The following is a 20987-nucleotide window of genomic DNA, read 5'->3' on the forward strand; positions in this document are numbered from 1 at the left end:
GCAGAGTCTTCCCGGACCAGGATTGAAGCTGTGTCCCCTGCACTGGCAGGCAGATTCTTTTTTTTTTTTGCTCCTTTCATCCTTTCCCTTTCAAGTTGTAAGAATAACACATTTGCAGTAAAGAAATCCAAGAAATTTCAGAAAAGCCAGAAGAACATAGAAATTACAAACACTTAGAATCAGGAGTTTTCTGATTAGTCAGCTTGTATCCATCCAGCACAGGTTCCTGGCATCCCAGTGCCTGGCTGTCATGTTCAGGCAGAGTCTGGGCTTTGCTCTGAACACAGTGGCAGGCAGATTCTAAACCACTGGACCACCAGAGAGATTCAAGCCAGAACTCTTGAGTTCAAATCCTGGTCCCAGCTTATATCCTGGGGAAAGTTTTTTAATTTCTTTGAGCCTCAGTTTCCTCATCTGTAAAGTGGGAATAATTTTAATAGTTGTAATAATTGAAGCCGCATATCATGTGATTAAAACAATGCCTGGCATAGAGCAAAAATGTTAGAAGCAGTGGTGTTAACCCTGACCTCTAAGAGCACAGGCACCAGAGGATTAGAAAGACCTGAGTATCCACACCACCTCTGTCTATTGACTGCATGACCTTGAGGATCTTTCTCAACTTCTCTAAGCCCTGTTTGCCTTGTCTGTAAAATGAGGCTAATAATTAAATCATAGGGTGGCTGTAAGATTTCAACAAAATTATATATATATAAATTGCTTAGCACATTATGGACATTCAATAAATAATATTTTCTTGCTGTTAAAATAATGTTGGTATTATTATTACCAGACTTTTTTTTTAAATCAGTGAGAAGTCAGACATTGAGAACAGACTTGCGGTTGCCAGTGGGAAGGGATAGGCTGAGAGTTTGGGGTTAGCAGATGCCAACTGTTACATATAAAATGGATAAACCACACGGCCCTACTGTAGAGCGCAGAGAACCGAACCCAGTCTCCCGGGATAAACCATAATGGAAAAGAATATTAAAAGGAGAACGTATGTGCGTATGACTGAATCACCCTGCTGTACAGCAGAAATTAGCACAACGTTGGAAATGAACTGTACTTCGATGTAAAAATTAAATAAGTGAGAAGTTCCTGGGTTCCCTAAGGCACTGCTTTCTGGCCTTCTTCCCCTTCACAACACTCAGAAAATAATACGTAACAAAAAGTAGGGTAAAGACAAGACTGCCTGTGGTGAGCCCCCTGGGCCAGGGGGCCCCCACACTTGTAGCCCGTCCAAGGCTCACATGACACGAGTGGGAAGCCTCGCCCCAAGGGTGGAGATTTCAAGCAGTGGCCCTCCAATCTGAGAGAGCGCCAGACTCACCCGCAGAGCTTAGTGAACTGCAGATGGCCCAGGCCCCGTCCTCAGAGCTCAGGGGGTCTGAGATGGGGCTCAAGAATTCATGTTTCTTAGAGGTTCTCAGGTGGCGCTCACGGGTCTGGGACCACTCTGAGAACCTCTTTAGAGCTTTGCATGCCCATCTCATTCTGCCATTTTAGAACTGATTGCACTCAAAGGAATTGCGTTTCCTTCTCACTCTTGTCATCGGAAATCGTATTTAACTCGCTTCTCTGTCTCTGAAAGCCACATTTCCTAGTCAGTAATACATGTTTAATAGGAAGAGCTCTTCTGTCATGGTTGTATGCTGAATACATACAGCGCTTTGAAAGCATGTAGACCCCTAAAAAATCTAGAATGTCTTTCCTCATGCCTCTCGCCTGCAGCAGCGTCCTGCACTTCATGCCTCTCGCCTGCAGCAGTGTCCTGCACTGATCTCCCCCCAGGGCTGACCTGCCACCCGACAGCGTCGCTGTTGCCCTGAAGGTCTTTCTCCCCATCCTCTCATTTCCCAAATGTTTATTGAGTGCCTGTTACGTGCCAGTCAGCGTGCTTGTGGAGGAGCTGACAGTGAGCAAAACAGACGTGGGTCCAGCCCTCAAGGAGCTTGCCAACCAGTAGAGCAGCAGACGTTAAGTCAATGAAGAGCCAAGTGCTGCAGGGACACGTAAACAGGTTACAGCCTAACCTGGTCGATTAGAAGCTGGTCCCTAAGGCAGAGATAGACATGTTGCATCGGGGACCCGGAGGGTCTGTAAGAGATGAACTTGCTCTGCCAGCTCTGTGTTCTCTGAGTGCCTCATCGCTCAGGCGTGTCCAACTCGTTGCAAACCCCCTGGACTGTAGCCCGCCAGGCTCCTCTGTCCGTGGGATTCTCCAGGCAAGAATACCAGACTGCCGTGCCCTCCTCCAGGGGATCTTCCCAACCCAGACCTGGAATCGAACCCAGGTCTCCCATATTGCAGGCAGATTCTTTATCACCTGAGCCACCAGGGAAGCCTGTTGGTCTTGCAATAAGTCTTAGCCCTTTCAACTACTAAGACTTACTGTAAGGCCATCATGACAGTGAAAGTCACTCAGTCATGTCCGACTCTTTGTGACCCCATAGACTATATAATCTGTGGAATTCTCCAGGCCAGAATACTGGAGTGGGTAGCCGTTCCCTTCTCCAGCAGATCTTCCCAACCCAGGGATCAAACCCAGGTCTCCTGCATTGCATCGGAACCACCAGGGAAGCCCAAGGCCATCAAAATGCCCACTAAAAATTGGGACTGCCATCTGTCTGTACGAAGATTAAGCCACTGCAGCAGCTGACCTTCAACACACCCTGAATGGGGTTAATTAGGAATGAGGCACTCTGTGTTCTGGGAAAAACTAGCAGAACAGGCCTTCAAATAGTTAGATATTTTCAAGAAAAGATTTTATGAGTCCAATCCTTGCCTCTCCTCATACCTAGAAAAGCACTAAAATCACACATGGAGACGTCTGCTCCTCATGGCTAGCAGTAAACTTCACAAGACTAGCAGCAACTTCTGCAAAAATGCGTGCTTGATGGCATGCTCCCCCTTCACCAAAACCAGTACATACGGAGCTTTCCCCCAGCTCTTCAGAGTGGTTTCTCAGAGCTCTCTGAGGTGCTGTCTCCCAGGTTGTAGTCCTCATTTTGCCCCAAATAAAACTTAACTCACAATTCTCACATCGTGCATTTTTTTTTTCAGTTGACGTTTATCCTCTAGGATAAAATAAAATTAGATCACTACTTCAGACCATATGCAAAAGTCAGTTTCATATAGATTACAGAAAAATCCTTGTGTGCATGTGTGATCAGTCTTGTCCGACTCTTTTGCTGCCCTGTGGACTGTAGCCCACCAGGCTCCTCTGTCCATGGAATCTGCCAGGCAAGAATACTGGAGTAGTTTGCCATTTCCTCCTCCAGGGGATCTTCCTGACCCAGAGATTGAACCCAAATCTCCTGCATTGGCACCTGGATTATTTATTAACTGTTGCCACCTGAGAAGGCTGGATTATAGCCATAAGTGTAAAATGCAAAGCTATAATACTCTTAAAAGAGATTAGAAGAAAATATTTTATTGCCACCGGGTAGTTAAAAAATTCTTAAACGAGATATAAATTCTTTAAGCCCAACCCCAATGGACGAGGTCGATAAACCGACCACAAAACTGCATTCAGTCATTCAGCCATCAGCCAGTGTTGAAGGAGAACGCATCACCTGCTGCTGCTGAAAGCAGCGAAGAAAACAAAGCCCCTGCCCTCGTGGAGCAGACATTCTAGAGAAAGAAGCATCTGCTGGGAAGCAGGAGCTCCCTGATGGCAGACTGAACCCAGGCCGCAACAGTGCAAGCGCTGAGCCCTCGCCCAGCGGAGAGTGAGGATGAAAAACGTCTGTCCAGCAAAAGATACCATAAACAAAGTTGAAGGACAAGCCAGAGACTTGAAGAAGATATTTATCACCTACGTAACTAACAACAAATCAGTCCACAGAATTTTTTTAGTCTCGAGATTGTCTATAAAGAACTCCTACAATTGCGTAAGAAAAAGATGAAGGACCTCAGTAGAAAAATAGTCCAAAGATATGAAGAGCTAATACACAGAAGAGAAAACCCTAACAACTACCAAACATTCGGGCATATCTTCATGGCCAAACTCGCTAGTTATCCGGGAAATGCCAGTTAAGTTGAGATACCCGCTCACAGTCATCAAATTGGCAAAAATTTTAAAGTGAGATAATGCAAGTATTGGTGAGGACGTGGAACTGTGGGAACTCGCACACTCGGCTAGTGGGAGTGTAAATTGGCATAATCACTTGGAAGCAATTTGGGCAAATCTTAAAAAGTTCAAGAAATGAGAGGGCATATGTGTATACATACAGCTGACTCACTTTGCTGTACAGCAGAAACGAACACGACATTGTGAGGCAACTATATGCCAATACATTTTCTTTAAAAAGAGGAAAGTGTTTGGAAAAAAAATTCCAGAAAGTTCTGAAAAACAAAATAAATTTGAATTTGCCATGTGCAGGGAACTAGTTACATAATAGTAAAAAAAAAAAAAGGTCATGAGGTGTGGCTGAGTCTAAGGAGACAGGCAGCATTATTTGTAATAGCTACCAGTGAAGCCCTATGCCTGTCGCCACGCAGTAGAAAGGACAAAACGTCTTAAATCCATTCCTTGGAATTCTATACAGCAGCTAAAACGAATACAGGGACGTAGGACTTCCCTGGTGGTCCAGTGGTTAAGAATCCACCTTCCAATGCAAGGGACGCAGGTTTGATACCATGGGGATCCTACGGTGCCAAATGGATGTTTTTTCTTAAATAATAAGGTGAATACAGGGAGATATACATGCATCAGCATTGATATATCTCAAAATGGCGAGTTGCAGAAGAATACACAGAGCTTGATAACAGGCAAAGCAAAGTGATATCATGCTTTAAGAATGTAAACATTTGTGTGAGTCAACAACAGTACGAAAGCACGCAGAGGCATGCCAAGCCCAAGTTTCCGTGAATGAATGAAAGCTAAGCCCTCAAGTTCCAGCGGGATCTCAAGGAGGAAGGTAGAGGGAGGGTGTCCCAGTGTTCTAAACAGTACGTGTAATCGCTTATAAAGCTTTTAAACATTGAAGCAAGGGTGGGAAAATGTGAAGATTGGAGAGGAAGTTAGCTAGTGGGTACACAGGTGTTTTTTCTGTTATTCTGTGTAATTTTCTGAAGTTTTAAATATTGTATTTAAAATGAAAAAGGTGTGGATAAAAGAACACTCTGTGTGATTTCAGTACCTTTAAACCATGAAGTTTTTCCACCTTGGTCTATGTCCCTGGATATGTTCCAGTGTCTTCTAGTTTATGATCTATGGTAACTTGAATTTATACCCTACTGTTGTGTGAAAATTGTGTAAGCTTTATGTCGAATTGGTCCATGGTGCTTTTCAGGTCTACTCCATCCTTCTGCTTTTCTGTATTCATTCTATTAATTTTGAGAGTTTGATATTGAAACTCCAACTAAAAATCTTAATTTATCTACTTAAAAAGTAGTTGTAATATATAGTGAAACTATTATGTAACTTTGATCTGTATTTTCCAAGCGTCCTGTAAATGTCTCATCATGCTTTCGTAATTCAAAATATAAAAAAGAGAAAAACAAATAAAAGGAAGAAGGTGGGCAGGATTTAGGAAGGGAGCAGGGAGAGGGAAAGGCCATCTCGGGCAGGTAAGCAACCTGGAAAGGAGCCAGTGAGGACCTGGGTGCCCTGGGGGAACCAGGGGGCCGGGAGTTTGAGGAGCCTGGAGCTGGAAGAAGAAGGGAGGGCCCCGCAGGCCATGCACTGGATGTGGGTTTTATCTTAAGAGCGTGGAACAGTTGCCCCCAGCCCCAGCTATGAGGCTTCTGGGGAGAGACCAGCATCATGGAGCCAAAATGGCCGAGTGGGGCCTTCATGGTATCTGCAAGGAAGAAGCAGCACCCAGGCCTCGTCGGCGTCCAGCCCGCCTGGGGGCCACGGCTCTACAAGAGTGGGAGAAGGGACAGCGCCACCCCCAGCAGAAGGTGTCACGGCCACGTCTCACCTGGAGCCGCTGCAGCTGGCCCAGGAGCTGTGACTAGAGTCAGAGAGGCCTGTGTTCAAATTACAGCTCTTTTGCATCTGGTTTGAAAACCCTGGTCAAGTTTCTGAGGCCCTGTGTTCTCAGTGAAGATACCCATCGATCTCACGTCACAGGATCAATGGGAGAAGAAAGTGCAATACCGGATGCAAAGCGCTGACCAAGCAAGCCCTTACTGGACGCCGTGTAGCTGTAATTATTGCTGCTGCCCAGGCTCTCTGGGTCCAGTTTCTCAGGCACTGCAGGGCAGGGGGCGTTGGGGCCCCCCGGAAGTGCAGCCCAGAGCCCAGGGAAGACCACAACCTGGACGCCCCACGCTGCTCAGAGGGCCTGGACTGGAAGCGGCTCGTGCAGCACAGGGGGGTCTCCAGTGCAGCCCAGCGGGCCGGTAGCCCTAAGGAAGTGTCGCAGGAAACCGTGTTAATACCTGGAGAAGGCAGCCAGGCTGTGGTTTCGCCCTCGCTCATGGCCCTGACATTAAGGCAGACTCCACAGAGGTGTCCCAGGATCCCAGACAGGCCTGGAGACGCCCTTCACCTTCACCCATGAACGACGCGGCTCATGTGACCTCCCAGAGGAAGTGCCGGCATGGGAGGCTTCACACCAGCCCCAGCGCCCCCCAGAAGTGGACTTGAAACAGGATAGCTCGCTTCCGCCTGAGAGCCTGTGCCCAGCCAGGCACTGGCTGCACTACCTCTGAGCTATATTTTTATTCGCTATTTTGAGCTCTTCCATCACCTGAAACCAGCTAGAACACACTTATGGGTGGCCGCTAACACTGATTTTGAGTGATTACTATGTATACCAGTAATATATAACAGTAGAATAGACGCAGCGTATCACCATATTGAATCTTCACCAGAATCCTGTAAATTGGGAACTAGAATTATCTCCTTTCTGCAGATGAGGAAACTAAAGCTCCGAGAGAAAAACGTGACTTGCCGAGAAAAGGAAGCTTGGGCAGGGAGTTCTAGAGCTGGTGGGATTGGATCCCGCTGAACTGCAAACAAAACAAAACAAAACACGCCTTCTGCCTCATCCCAGGGATGCTGACCTTTAAGGGGGAATAGGAAGTTGGCAAGTCGCAGATTCAGGCTGAAAACTGTTGTTTCGTTGGCACCCACCTAACGTCCAACCAGCCAGCCCATCCCAGCTGTTGGAAGTCAGCATGGGAGGGCGAGAACAGCCAGCCCCCTCGGGACGGGCTCAGACCCTGCCAAGCGCTCTTTTCTTTCTCCATTCCAGCCTCTGCCCTGGACTCCACCCTCCACATGTTTCTGCTCAGAGCCAGCCTCTCCTTCTCCCCCAGAGCCCCCTCTCTCCAGCCCCGAGGCCCAGCCTGCCAGGGTCCCTCCCCGACCCAGTGGATCTGTACAGACTCTCGCTGGCAGCCGCTCCCTGCTGGCTCCCCTTCAAAGCCAGAGCCGGCCCCTCTCCTCCAGGTGTCAGGAGCAGCTGGCACGTTAGCAGCAGGCCGCTGGCAGGAAGGGGTGTCGAGCCAGGAAACTCCTCCTCCTGACCCTCAAGGGGGTGGGGCCAGGTTCGGTTCAGGGTGGAGCCGCTGTCAGTGGGGTGATGGGCCTACAGCCTGGGGTCATCACAGTCACCACAGGCAGAGGCAAAGCTGCAGCCTCCTGCCTGCCTCTCCCCAGTTGTGAGACCCCGGTGCCAGATGCCCAGGACTTACGGGTCAGAGCGCTAGCCTGGAGATGGATGGTGTGGCATTCGATGTTTCTAAAAGCACCTTTTTGTGAGGTTTTTCAATAGCAAACTTCTCCCCAGTGAGAACCAGAGTTACCAGAAGCTGTTAGTTCTCTCTGCCCTTGGGATGCCCTTCTGTCAGAGGTAGAAGTCCACTCAGACTTTGGGGAAGTATTCCGCTTGAATATCTCCAGCAGCAGGCAGCTCACTTGCTCACAAAGCAGCCATAATCCCAGAGCTGGGCATCTTCCAGTCTCCCAGAACCCTGTGACATCTCCCTCAGAGGCAGCCCTTCAAGAGCCACGGCCCAGCGCCACTTACCCTTCATCCTCTCTTCCCACTAAAGGATCTAAAGGCAGTTGTTAGCCTGACATCCTGGTTTGCAGACTCTGCCTCGCTGACCCCCTGTTCTGTGACTCTAGCTCATCCCTCTTAAATAAACCGCCCAGAGCCGAACGTAGTGCCCAGATGTTACCTTGCCAGGAGAAAAGAAAAGGGTACCACACCTCTGTTAGTTATGCGTTCACACTTTCCCTCTCATTCAACTAATACTGGCTGAGGGCCTACTGTGTGCCCCCCCCCACGCTGGAGCATCATGGGGGACTGACTGGGGCCTCCTATGAGTCCAGAAAGGTGAGCGGGAGCCAAGGGCAGGGCATACAGGCTCATATGCCAGGATAAGGATGGGAGACGTTGCTCTAAGGACAAGGGGAAGCCCGTAAAGGGTTTAGAACAGAGTTGTAAAACAGTCAAATTCGCATTTTTAAAAAGGTCTTTCTGGGAGGAAGGAGAGGGTGAGATGAATGGAGAGAGTAGCATGGAAGCATATATACTACCATATGTAAAACAGACGAAAAGTGAAAGTGAAAGGCGCTCAGCCATGTCCGACTCTTTGCGACCCCGTGGACTATATGATCCATGGAGTTCTCCAGGCCAGAATACTGGAGTGAGTAGCCTTTCCCTTCTCCAGGGGATCTTCCCAACCCAGGGATCAAACCCAGGTCTCCCGCATTACAGGCGGATTCTTTACCAGCTGAGCCACAAGGGAAGCCCAATAGCCAATGGGAATTTGCTGTATGATTCAGGAAACTCAAACCCGGGCTCTATGACAACCTAGAGGGGTGGGATGGGGAAGGAGGTAGGAGGAAAGTTCAAGAAGGAGAGAACATAGGTAAACCTAACTGTGGTGTTGAAGAAGACTCTTGAGAGTCCCTTGGACTGCAAGGAGATCCGACCAGTCCATCCTAAAGGAAATCAGTCCCGAATATCCATTGGAAGGACTGATGCTGAAGCTGAAACTCCAATACTTTGACCACCTGATGTGAAGAACTGACTCATTGGAAAAGACTCTGATGCTGGAAAAGGTTGAAGTCGGGAGGAGAAGGGGACAACAGAGGATGAGGTGGTTGGATGGCATCACCGTCGCGCTGGACATGAGTTTGAGTAAGCTCCAGGAGTTGGGGATGGACAGGGAAGCCTGGTGTGCTGCAGTCCATGGGGTCGCAAAGTGTCAGACACAACTGAGTGGCTGAACTGAACTTATGGCTGATTCATGTTGATGTTTGGCAGAAACCAACACAATATTGTAAAGCCATTATCCTTCATTTAAAAATAAATAAATTTAATTAAAAAAAAAAACAAAACTCTTTCTGACCACAGTATGGTTACCCAATTAGAAGGAGGCAAAAGTGTTACCGGAAACCAGGTAGAAGGTCGTCCCGTTGTCCGGAAGAGGAGGTGGGCGTGGGCATCAGTGGGGGCCTTGGAAGTGGAAAAGAGTAGACAGATTCTAGAGAAATGTCTGGAACAGGACTGACTGGACCAGGTGATTGGTTGATATGTGGCGGGCAAGAGAGGGCATTTCCTGGATGTCAGGAGGACTCCCAGGCTTCTGGCTGAGCAGAGGAGCATGGCTGTCAGTGACAGCTGAGACCCAACTGGCTTCTCTGGCAGCCAGGCCCACTGCTTGCAGTCAGGAAAACACTTCAGTCCTACGTGCACGTGCTGCCAGGGATCCAGCTACCTGTCCCCAGAGAGAAAGCCCCTGCACCGCCTGCCTCCTCCAACTAGCCCCATCCACGCGTCAGCCCCCCGAGAAGCAGGGGTCAAAGCAGAGTGCACGCCGGGCTTGCCCTGCTTCACCCTGACACCTCCGAGGCCTGTGCCCTCTCTCTTCCCCAGCTGCCCACCTCAAAAGAGGGAGCTGGCGTCACAGTCAAGACTGGCTGCTGACAGCGGTGGCCAGCTCTGGGGCTGAAAGGGCGGGCCCTCTGCAGCTGACAGTCCTGGCTGTGGCTGAGAAGGGGAGATGCTTACGGCAGTTGGCCTGGCAGCCCTGGCGTGGCTGGGAGCAGGCTGTTCAGCAAGAATGACCGCTTCTGGAATTAGATGGGGCTGGTGACTGTGCAGCTTTGTGAACGCACCGCCCTGTGCATTCTGAAAGGGTAAGTCCTATGGTATTGGAGTTACATTGCAATACAGCTCTTCCTTGACTTGCAAGGGGGTTATGTCCTGATAAAATCTACTGTAAGTTAAAAATATCAAGTCAAAAATGCACTGACTACACCCGACCTACCAGAGATCATATCTTAGCCCAGCCCTACCTCAGCTGTGTCCTCAGCCCACAGTTGGACAACATCATCTAACCCAAAGCCTGTTTTTTCATAAAGTGTTGAATCTCACATGTAATTGACTGAACACAGTACTCAAAATGAAAATAGAATGGTTGTCCATGTCCCACCCTTGTGACTGCACAGCCGACTAGGAGCTGCCCCTGCCCAGCATCACAGGAGAGTACGTACCTTGCATTGCTAGGCCAGGGAAAGGTCAAAATTCAAAGTCAAAAATTCAAAGTTCTTCTTGCTTTCACACCATCATCGGTGTGATGATGACCTGTTGGGGACCGTCTGTATAAAATAAGTAAATAAATAGGTGAAGAGAGAAATAGTCAGACTTCTCTGATGGCCCAGGGGTTAAGATTCTGAGCTTCCACTGTGGAGGGCACGGGTTCGATCCCCGGTTGGGGAAGTTCTGCATGCCCGTAGCATGGCCAAGAAGAGAGAGAGAGAGAAATAGTAAAGGGAGGTAACTGCTATAAACAGGAGCACCAGGTCCCAGGTTGATGATAAACAAGAGGAGCCAAGTAACATCTTCAAAGGCTTTGGTTCCCCTTCGTGGTTTCCTGCTTGGGGATGTTCTCAGCCCAGCACTCTTCCCTAGCAATTAACTTCAGGCCATTCTGGTTCTTGGCTGTCCCGGGAATTGGGGCAGGAAGGAGCCAGCACTGCCTTCTCTCCTCGGGGGGCCTGTCCCTCCGCTGTGGGCCGGGGAAGGGAGGACATTGAGGTTCTCCCTTGGACTCTGGAAAAATGCACTCTCCCTCTGCAGTTTGGGGTGCCTCTGCTACCCCAGCCCCCTCTCCCCACCCTCTGTCTACCTCTCTCGCCCCTCTGTCCCCATCCAGATATTAAAGTCTGGGCTTTGTGCCCTCTCTCATCCCTTTTGCCTGCCCATTCTGCTCAGGTTATAAGAAAAGAGGTAAATACTTGGCATCACCGACGCAATGGACATGAACTTGGGCAAACCCCAGGAAATGGTGAGGGACAGCGAGGCCTGGCCTGCTGCAGTCCATGGGGTCGTAAAGAGTCAGACTCGACCGGGTGACCAAACAACAGCTAACTAGGCCTAAGTCTCAGCTCTTCGTCCCAGGAGCCTCTGCCAGAAAGACTAGGGCGCCCTCTTGTGGCCATTAGCAGCATTGCTTGTTCCCACTCTGGCCTTGAATTTTTTTTTTTTTTTCCCTAGAGGTAATTTTAATGTTGAATTCTGGAAGTTCAGTTCAGTTCAGTCGCTCAGTCGTGTCCAACTCTTTGTGACCCTATGGACTGCAGCATGCCAGGCCTCCCTGTCCACCACCAACTCCCGGAATTTACTCAAACTCATGTTCATTGAGTTGGTGATGCCATCCAACCATCTCATCCTCGGTCATCCCCTTCTCCTCCCGCCTTCAATCTTTCCCAACATCAGGGTCTTCTGGTAGAGGAGGCAGCTTTTTTCTTCCCCAAGAGGTACATGAGAAACAATTAAGGCCCTAAGGTATAGGTGAGAAGAAAAAAAGATAAGTTAGGCAGATAATAAACTAAGAAATAAAATGCAGGTGTTTGTATCCTGTGAAAGAAAGAAAGTGAAGTTGCTCAGTCTGTGTCCAACTCTATGACCCCATGGACTGTAGCCTGCCAGGCTCCTCCGTTTATATCCTGTATCTTTATTTTAAAAGAGGTGGTGAGACCTAGTAGGAAGCAAGCCCATGACATGTGAGTAATGTAGTAAATTTACCAGCTGTACAACCTTATTAAGCTGACTTCTCTGAGACTTAGTCTCTTCACCTGTAAAATGGAATAATCACAACACCTGTCTCATAGGATTGTTGTGGGTAAAATTTAATTGTTGTAATCGTTCAGTTGTTCAGTCATGTCCAACTCTTTATGACTCCATAGACTGTAGAACACCAGGCCTCCCTGTCCATCACCAACTCCTGGAATCCACCCAAACCCATGTCCATTGAGTCAATAATGCCATCCAACCATCTCATCCTCTGTCGCCCCCTTCTCCTCCCGCCTTCAATCTTTCCCAGCATCTGGGTCTTTTCCAATGAGTCAGCTCTTTGCATCAGGTGGCCAAAGGACTGTAGCTTCAGCATCAGTCCTTCCAATGAATATTCAGGGTTGATTTCCTTTAGAGATGACTGGTTTGATCTCCCTGCTGTTCAAGGGACTCTCAAAATTTAATTAACATAAGTTAAATACCTTGTAACTCAGGGCTTCCCTCGTAGCTCAGTTGGTAAAGAATCTGCCTGCAATGCAGGAGACCCAGTTGGATTCCTGGTTTGGGACGATCCCTTGGAGAAGGAAATGGCAACCCACTCCAGTATTCTTGCCTGGAGAATCCCATGGATAGAGGAGCCTGGAGGGCTACTGTCCATGGGGTCTCAAAGAGTCAAATATGACTTAGCAACTAAACCACCACAGGTCCATCCAAATACCTTGTACAGTGCCTGCCATGAAGTAAGGACTCAGTAAATCCTGCCTATTTCTATTGTTATCGTTATTACACCTGGAGACTAGATGTAGGAACCATCTCTCTCTTCGGGGAGACCTGAAGCCAGGCCTTGCACACTCCCAGGGGCGCTGTCCACATCATAGTCTCTCTAAAACCCCTTCCCCAGAGGCAAAAAATGCCTGCAGTCTCTGGAGCTGATCCAGTTGCCAGTCTGGGGACTCTGACCCAGTGAGGTGGAGAGAGAATTCGAAAAACCCATGAAGGAGCAAAATAAGTTGGTTTCTTGGGGTTTTTTATTTGTTTGTTTAAGGAAAGATAGGGCCCAGTCAGAAACAGATTGGGCAGGGAGGTAGGAACTCTCTGACGGTCTGGTGGTTAGGACTTTGCACGTCCACTACAGGAGGGCACAGGTTCGATCCCTGGTCAGGGAACTAAGATTCCCACATGTCTCATGGCTGGAAAAAAAGAGAAAAGAAACAGATTGGAAGCCCAGCTGCCCGTCAGTAGATGAGTTTGGCATAAGGATGGAGCCCGGCAAGTGCTCATTTCCATCTCTTCCTGTCCTCTCTCCAGCTAGGGCCTGAGCAGAGTATGAAGGGGGCTTTGGTCCGCTCCCTCTAGTGGTCACGGGATATTCTTCCTGCGAGAAGCGGGGAGGGGGCCACCCTGTGCGCATGGACAGCATGGAGGAGCAGCGGCCGCCTGGCGTCACTGGACCCCCTCAAGGGCAGGCCCCAGGATGTATCCCCGGCCCTCTGTGCCGCCCATGCCCCAGGATGGAGGTGCCTATGGCCCGTCTGGCCCTCGGTCGCCTATTAAATCTCGGGGCCACTTGCCAAGACTCTTTAAAGCTCTTGGCTGTTCTTTTTGCCTTTGCCGATCAGCTGTATTTATTCTGAACTAAATGGTCCTTGCCGCAGGATGAAAGGATTTACTGCTGAAGGATATGAAAAGAAATCTTGGCTGCATTACAATTGCACCCCCTCCTTGCCACCCCCGCCCCCCGCCAGCCCATGTTCCATCCACTTGCTGGTGCCACAGAGACTGAAGTGGGAGCCTGACCCCCCACACCAGTTCAGTTTGGTGGCATAGCCCAGTTAACAGAGAAGTGCAGTGACAGGGAGGAGCTTGTCTGGGGGAGCCATCTCTCCTTGCTGTCCCAAGGGGGACTGGAGCCCCAAGAACGGCTGACTCCAACACCCCGCCATCACACGCACGCACGCGCACACACGCACCCACTCTCTCTCATATTCTTTCTCTCTGCCCCTCAGGATTGTGCTCATGGACGATGCCATGGACTGCTTGATGTCTTTCTCAGATTTCCTTTTTGCCTTCCAGATCCAGTTTTACTACTCAGGTGAGAGTCTTCCGGGCCCCCGCGGCTCCTGTGGGACTACAGTCCCCCACTCCCGTCCCGCCCTGTGGCCCCTCCGCCTGCGTCTCTGGCCCGCACTTTCTGCGCCGCCTCCCTTCATGGCGGGCTTCCCCGCAGGATGTGCCGTTCTCGCCGGTGGTCACAAGACTCGGCCCGCAGGGCCGACCCACTCAGCCTCCTCATGACACGGAAAGCCACGGTGCTTCCCGCCAGCGGGGGGACACACATCAGTTTAAGTGACAGCCACGGTCACACCACACCGGCACACGCTGCTGCGGGGCGGTCCCCGCGGCGTTTCCCGTTAGCGAAGACGTGCTGCGGGCCGGGCCCAGCGCTAGGCACCTTCGTCCTCACCGCAGCCCTGAGGGGCAGGTGGCCCTTTTAAGGGAGAAGCGGACAGAGGGGAGCTGCCAACGCGCCGGGCTGCCGGGCGGACCAGAGGGCCCGTGCCGCGTCAGCGGGGTCGGAGGTCTCTCCCTGGGCCCGACGCAGCCGTGTGAGCACACAGCTCATCAGCACACGCCAGTCCTCTCTCACACTTCCCCCTCGCCCCCCTGCTGCCCAGCAAGCACCAGCTGCACCCCGAAATCCCAGGTGGAATAAAGATGGCTGACTGGATGCCAGCACACACCGGCTCACACATGGCAGCGTCCGATGGAATGCTGGGCCCTGAAACTGCTGACTGTGTCCATCAGCAAACTTGTTTCAAACAGGCTCTTCCAGCAAACAGGGCTGGCTGTCCTTGGAGCCTACCCGTGGCCTTCCGCCAGCGGCTGGCCCTGGCCGGCCGCAGCCTCACTCAGGTGCCGCTTCGTGTCCTCTTGAGGGCGGCCCCAGGGCCCGGTCAGGCAGGGGCCGCAGTCTGGGGTCTCGCCTCCTGCTCTCAGCAGCTCCGGGCGTCCATTTCCCATTTCTCTGAAGCTCTTGGGCCCTGGAGAAGGAGCAGCCGTGTGTGGAGACCCTGTTCCCCTCACCATGTGTCCGGGCTCTCTCCTCACAGCGCCCCCCAGAAAGGGCAGCCGTGGGGAGGTGGGCCGTAAGTCCTGGCTCACTGACGAGGGCTCGGGGACTAACACCTGAAAACTAGTTCAGCTGTTTAATAAATCAGCAGTTCGTAAGCTTTCCTGCATGGGTATCTCCAACCTGCTTCCCTTAGTCACAGAGGCAGGTGGCCTCACAAGAGAGGTTTGCCAGCAGGAATGTGTGCCTGTTCACCTTTTACGTTTTTCAAAAGTATTTATTGGATTTTCTATGCACCAGGCACTCTGCTGGGTGCTGGGGGTGGGGAAGGTGGACACGGCACGATTCAGGCCTGGGGACAAGATCTGCCATCCGAGCAAGGAGACAAAGCGAACCAGTCACACACAGATGCCCTCACTGGATAAGCGCCCAGAGGAGTCCGGGTTGCCTGAAAGTATGTCACGGGGTCTCACCTGGTCTAGGAAGAACTGCCAGAGGAGGGGACGTTCGCGCTGAGACACGTGTCATCTCTCCTGAGCGTGGGCCATGAGGGCCCCTGCTCCCTGGATGCTGTGCATTGAGGACTTGCTGGGAGATGAGCTGACCTGGAGAGAGAAGGGGCGCATGGTGAGGGGATCCAGGGTGCCCTCCCACCTGACCCGCGCCCCTCCACCCTGTACGCAGAGTTCCTGGAGAGCGTGGCCGCCATCTATCAGGACCTGCTGTCGGGCAAGAACCCCAACACGGTGATCGTGCCCACGTCATCCAGTGGGCAGCACCGCCACCGGCCTTCCACGGGCGAGGCGGGCACACCAGAGGGCGTGGAGGCCTCGCTGTTCTACCAGTGCCTGGAGAACCTGTGTGACCGGCACAAGTACAGGTGAGAACCCGCCCCAGCCCCCGGGGCCGCGGGCGCGGGCACCAGCTCGGACCCCCAGCAGGCTCTTCTGACAGCCCAGGGTTCCGAGGCCCTTGACGGTCATCATGCTGAATGTGAATCAGCCGCCATTTGCCCCCCATCAGTCCAGGCTGATGATTGACAGGCTTCCCAGGTGGCTCACGGGGGCCAGATTGCTTCCATTTGGGCAAGACCAGCTGTTAATGACCAGCTTGGGCCCCTTCTTGCCAGGAGATAGATTGGTCTTGACTTTTCAGAGAGAAGGAGAAAAATACCCACCGTGCGCAGAATTCACCCTCCAGAAAAAGAGGGTAGCTGTCCTGTGTAGCACAAAGTCCCCTTGGGGACAGAGCAGCCAGCTTGTGTCTCCTCCGAGAGGAGGCATCGCCCAGCGCCCTTTCCCCATCCCCCACCCCTGCCAGTGAAGCACCAATTGGTGAACATGCCAGCCTTTCTGTCCACAGTCAAGGCCTTGCTCCAAGAGTTCTGCCAGGCTCCCCAGGGCCTTAGGGTTCCCAGGGCAGGCAGGTTCCTTGGTTTTCACCCTCCTAAGGGCTTCCCAGGTGGTACTAGTGGTAAAGAATCTGCCTGCCAAGGCAGGAGACGCAAAAGATGCAGGTTTGATCCCCAGGTCGGGAAGATCCCCTGGAGAAGGAAATGGCAACCCACTCCAGTATTCCTGCTTGGAGAATCCCATGGACAGAGGAGCCTGGCGGGCTACAGTCCACGGGGTCCCAAAGAGTTGGACCCGACTTAGCGGCAGAACACAACCTCCTAAGCCTGAAGGTCTGGATGAGAAGATGGCGTCAGACTTAACTAGTGTTTGAATCTGTGTTGTCCCCTCTAGCTGCCCACCCCCGGCGCTGGTCAAAGAGGTCCTCAGCAACGTTCAGAGACTGACCTTCTACGGCTTCCTCGTGGCCCTCTCAAAGCATCACGGGATCAACCAAGCCCTAGGTAAGCCGGAGCCGGCCACCTCCGCCCTGACAGCAGGCCACGTAGGAGCCAGAGTATTGGTGGACAGAGTTCCCACAGGGGACGCAGATTTGCCAGGTCTGCCTTGACTTCTCAGGGTTGGACTCTGAGGCCTCTCCCACTCCCGTGCTCACAGATGGCCTCCCCGACCTGGGTCCTGCCCCGACATGAAGCAGCCTCCCCAGGGCAGAGGCATGCTCAGCACCCCCCACCCCATAGGGTCCCCGGCTCTGCTGTGGGCACTGGCCTGCAGGCTGGGCAGACACAGGCTATTTAATAAGTGGCTCCGGAGCTTATATTTCAAAGAGACCTGAACCCTATTTGTAAGCAGGGCAAAGGTGTGTCTTGGGAGACCTTTTTTTCCCATCTGGAAAAAAAAAAATTCTTACTAGTCTGAAAGGGAGTGGGGAAAAAAAGGGCGGTGGTGGATGGAGGCCGGCTCCGCCCCAGTTTTTCCTGTCCATCGTTTCATCCTCACTGGTCCGCCTTCTCCCGCCCCCTCCCGCATGTGCTGCCCTCCCGGGGAGGGGCCACCAGGCTGACATCACCACCCACAGAGCTTGAGAGGGTTCTTCCTATTTTTTAAACAAGAAAGAGCACATCCGCCCGCTGTTTTTTTAAACTGTTTATTTTTTGGCTATACTGGGTCTTTGTCGCTGTGTGCAGTCTTTCTCTACTTGGGAAGCCGGGGCTCTTCTCTAGTTTCGGCACACGGGCTTCTCTTTGCGGTGGCTTCTCCTGCTGTGGCATGCCAGCTCTAGGGCAAGTGGCCTTCAGTAGTTGTGGAACGTGGACCTTAGTTACCCGACCAGCAATGCCGCTCACATCCCCTGCAGTGCTGGGCCAGTGGGAGACGGAAAGAAGCACAGGGTCTCTGTCCTCACCTGCGTCTCCCGTGTTTGAAAGAGAGACTTGAGCTACCCCAGGTGCAGCCAGCTGTGGAGGGAGGCTGTCCTGTTCCCTTAGTCCTCAAGGCAACACACACACACACACGCACACGAGGGCTCCATCAAACACAGCGTGATCACCACTAACACCAAAGGGGCCAGGAAGCATCATCTGAAAAGGTCAGGAACCGTAGAGCCAGATGGACAATTTTAAGATTGAGGATTTCTGGGGACCAGCGCTGTTCACTAGCTTCTGGCCAGGAGTGCGGCTCTTTTCTCGTTTGCTGGTAAGAATCTATCTGCAGACTCCAGCTCTACCTTCACTCCCACTGTTAACAGCCCCAGGGAGCACCCTGGACCCCTCCTGTCACCTTTCCCGATATCCCGAGAATGACTGCCCTGGGTTTGTAGCCGAGGAAACCTGCAGTGATCTGTCAGAGAAGGGATAGCGCCCCTCCTGGCGGCTCGTGGCCAAGGGAGGAGAGCTGAGTCTCATCCTGACCCCGCCTTCCCTTCTCGCCCTGGGACCCTCCCGGGAGGAGCTGAGACAGCATGTTTGACCATTCTGTCCCCAAAGTGGGATCCCCCTGATCTAGAGGCACAAAACTAGGTAACTTTTGGCCTTTGGGGCCTTGGCCCTGTCCTGTGTCTCTGGCTCCTTCTCAGCACAGTACCTGGAGCCCCAGGAAAGGACTAAACCCTCAGCACCAGCTCATGCATGAGTGCTAAGTCCCTTCAGCCATGTCTGACTATCTGCGGCCCCATGGACTATAGCTCACCAGGCTCCTCAGTTCAAGGGATTCTCCAGGCAAGAACACTGGAGTGGGTTACCATTTCCTTCTCCAGGGGATCTTGCTAACCCAGAGATGGAACCCATGTCTGTCTCGTCTCCTGCACTGGCGGGCGGGTTCTTTACCACTAGCACCACCTCACAACATCCCATCTAGTCTTGGAAGGAGATCATTCTCTTTGTGCAGTGACCTTGAGTTTTGGGGCTGTCTCGTAGTTATGATCGGGGAAGGTAGGAAGGGGGTTCACTAAATTTCTCCAGCAGCACCTAGGGCTTACTGCCCCCAGAGAAGATCTCTTAAACCTCTGTTCCCTGAATCTAGATCAGCTCTCCCAGGGTCAACAATGTAGGCAGACATGACGAGGAGGGGCACAGAGGCAGCCACTACAGGGGGATGTCTGGCTGAAGCCTGGGTGGAGGACCCTCAGGTTAAGTTCTGTGCCCCCAATTATTCCCTAGGAGCCTTACCCGACAAAGGGGACCTGATGCACGACCCAGCCATGGACGAGGAACTGGAGCGGCTGTAAGTGTTGGGTGGGAAGATGCTGCCCCCTTGTGGGCACGAGACCTCAGTCAGATCAGAGCCCGACATGGGCCACACATCACTTGTCCGTCTGTCAGGGAAGGGTTGGGGGGCTGGCAGAAGCCTGAGGCAGAAGCCCGTGGTCTCACACGCGAGAGTGAGTGAAGGGGTCCTGGTCTCTGGACAAGAGGCACCTCGCTCCCTCTGGGCATCTCCCCTTCTTCAGGCTGGCACAGATCCCAGGCCTGGTCACCTCGGTCACTGCCGGTCCAGAGGCCAGCTACCTGCCTCCCCGGACCCCTCCCCGGGTTGGCTCCCCCTGGAGACCCCTCCATCATGCTCGCAAAGTGGATGGAGAGAGCGATGGCTCCACTGAAGAGACAGATGAGTCCGAGACTTGACGAATCTGAAGGGTCCTGTCTACAGCACAGAACCCAGCCCTGGGTCCAGTTCCCAGCTCCCCACCCGCTCACCTCCCCACCCCCAGAACCCCAGGCATCTCTCCTCCCACTCCCTGTGCCAAGCTGCCCTCCACTGGTGAGAAGGCCAAGTGACAACCCTAGCCCAGAGACCCACCAGAGAGGTGCTGATGAGCAGCCAAGCTACAGTGACCCTAGAAAGTTAACAGCTTTCTCCCGTCAGCCTGCCTTTCACCAGGCCCCAAGCTGACGGTGGACTGAGCTGAGGCCACGGGAAGGGTGACTGGGTTTTACCCTTTTGCTGACCATCCCCATCTCCTCACAGCAATCCCAGAACCATGCAGTGCCTTGCATGGTCAAGGGTGACACCCAGTGATGCGGGTATTAGGATACAGCCATGGTAGCCTTCTTCTGGAGGACTAGCCACTAGCCATAAGATGGAGGGTGGGCAAAAAGAAATTTCAGAAACCGCTTCAAGTCTCCTCTGTGTCTAATAGTTAAATATGTGAAACAAATAAAGTCCCTTGTGTCTGGTAAGTGGTGAGTCTAAAGCCATGAGACAGGGGTGAAGGGAAGGGGTGTTTGAGAATTTGGTGCCAAGTTCCAGCTTTTTCTGGCAGGACTGGGAAGTTGGGGGACACAGGACCACTTGACCTGGAGACCTGCCTCAGATCATGAGCAAAGAGGGACTCACCAGCTGCACATGAGCTCTGCCTTTCATGGGAAAGGTGGCCACAGCTGGACAGAGCTTTCAGGAACAAGCTCAGATGGTTCAAGGTCAGGTGCCTATAACTTGAGAGACTGGCCACAAGGGGTTGCCATCACAAATTCATTAAACATTTTCTAAGCACCTGCTCAGGGTTAGGCCAGTAGGGATGCAGCTGTGAACAAGACAGGCGGAGGAGCACCAGCTTCCAGCCAAAGCTGGACAGTAAGACGGGTGGTCTGCAACTTCCAGGAAATAAAACCACCCCAGGACCCAAGCAGATCAGGCTTCCTTCTCTGCAGCTGCCAGACACCCACATTTTTCTTGGCTCATCCCTGCCCAGACCCACACCCCCTGGAGAGTTACAGGACTGGCTCCCACAGCTCTGCCAGGCCAGGGCCCAGCAGTTCCAGGCCACATGGTGAGCGCTTAGGGATCTGCACCCTCCAGCTGACTGGGAGCCACTCAAAGCCCCTGGCTGCCTCAGTCACCCCGGGGGGCTTGTGTACAAGGCCCACGACCACACCCCTCCAGCCCACGACCACACCCCTCCAGCCCAGGGGCAGGGCAGAGAAATCTCTTTATGAGCACCTCCCGAGGATTCCAAAACTTCTGATGACTCCGCACTTAGGACATCGCTGCCTTAGAGCCCTGTGGCTGCCTCCACCCATCCGTTCTCATCGCCCACCTCCCAGACCAGTGGCTTACAACTGTCGGCCGACGGTGGCA

The 20987-nt window shown here is 52.3% G+C and overlaps 1 protein-coding gene across 2 annotated transcripts in view; it reads left to right on the top strand.

The window, feature by feature from the left end:
• Positions 1–20987, top strand: part of LOC104990345 (chromosome unknown open reading frame, human C11orf49) — a 210896-nt gene that overhangs the window by 189101 nt on the left and 808 nt on the right. The window contains exons 5-9 of one of the 2 annotated variants that reach the window (XM_010842364.1): positions 13997–14082; positions 15745–15940; positions 16806–16915; positions 19070–19133; positions 19360–20089. In XM_010842364.1, the coding sequence (XP_010840666.1) occupies positions 13997–14082; positions 15745–15940; positions 16806–16915; positions 19070–19133; positions 19360–19534 (631 nt within the window). In that variant the 3' untranslated portion in view covers positions 19535–20089. Of the gene's footprint in view, positions 1–13996; positions 14083–15744; positions 15941–16805; positions 16916–19069; positions 19134–19359; positions 20090–20987 lie in introns of those variants that run through there. The other variant, XM_010842365.1, reaches the window with a different exon arrangement.

Source organism: Bison bison, unplaced genomic scaffold (assembly GCF_000754665.1).
Source record: "Bison bison bison isolate TAMUID 2011002044 unplaced genomic scaffold, Bison_UMD1.0 scf7180017864178, whole genome shotgun sequence".
Taxonomy (NCBI): domain Eukaryota; kingdom Metazoa; phylum Chordata; class Mammalia; order Artiodactyla; family Bovidae; genus Bison; species Bison bison.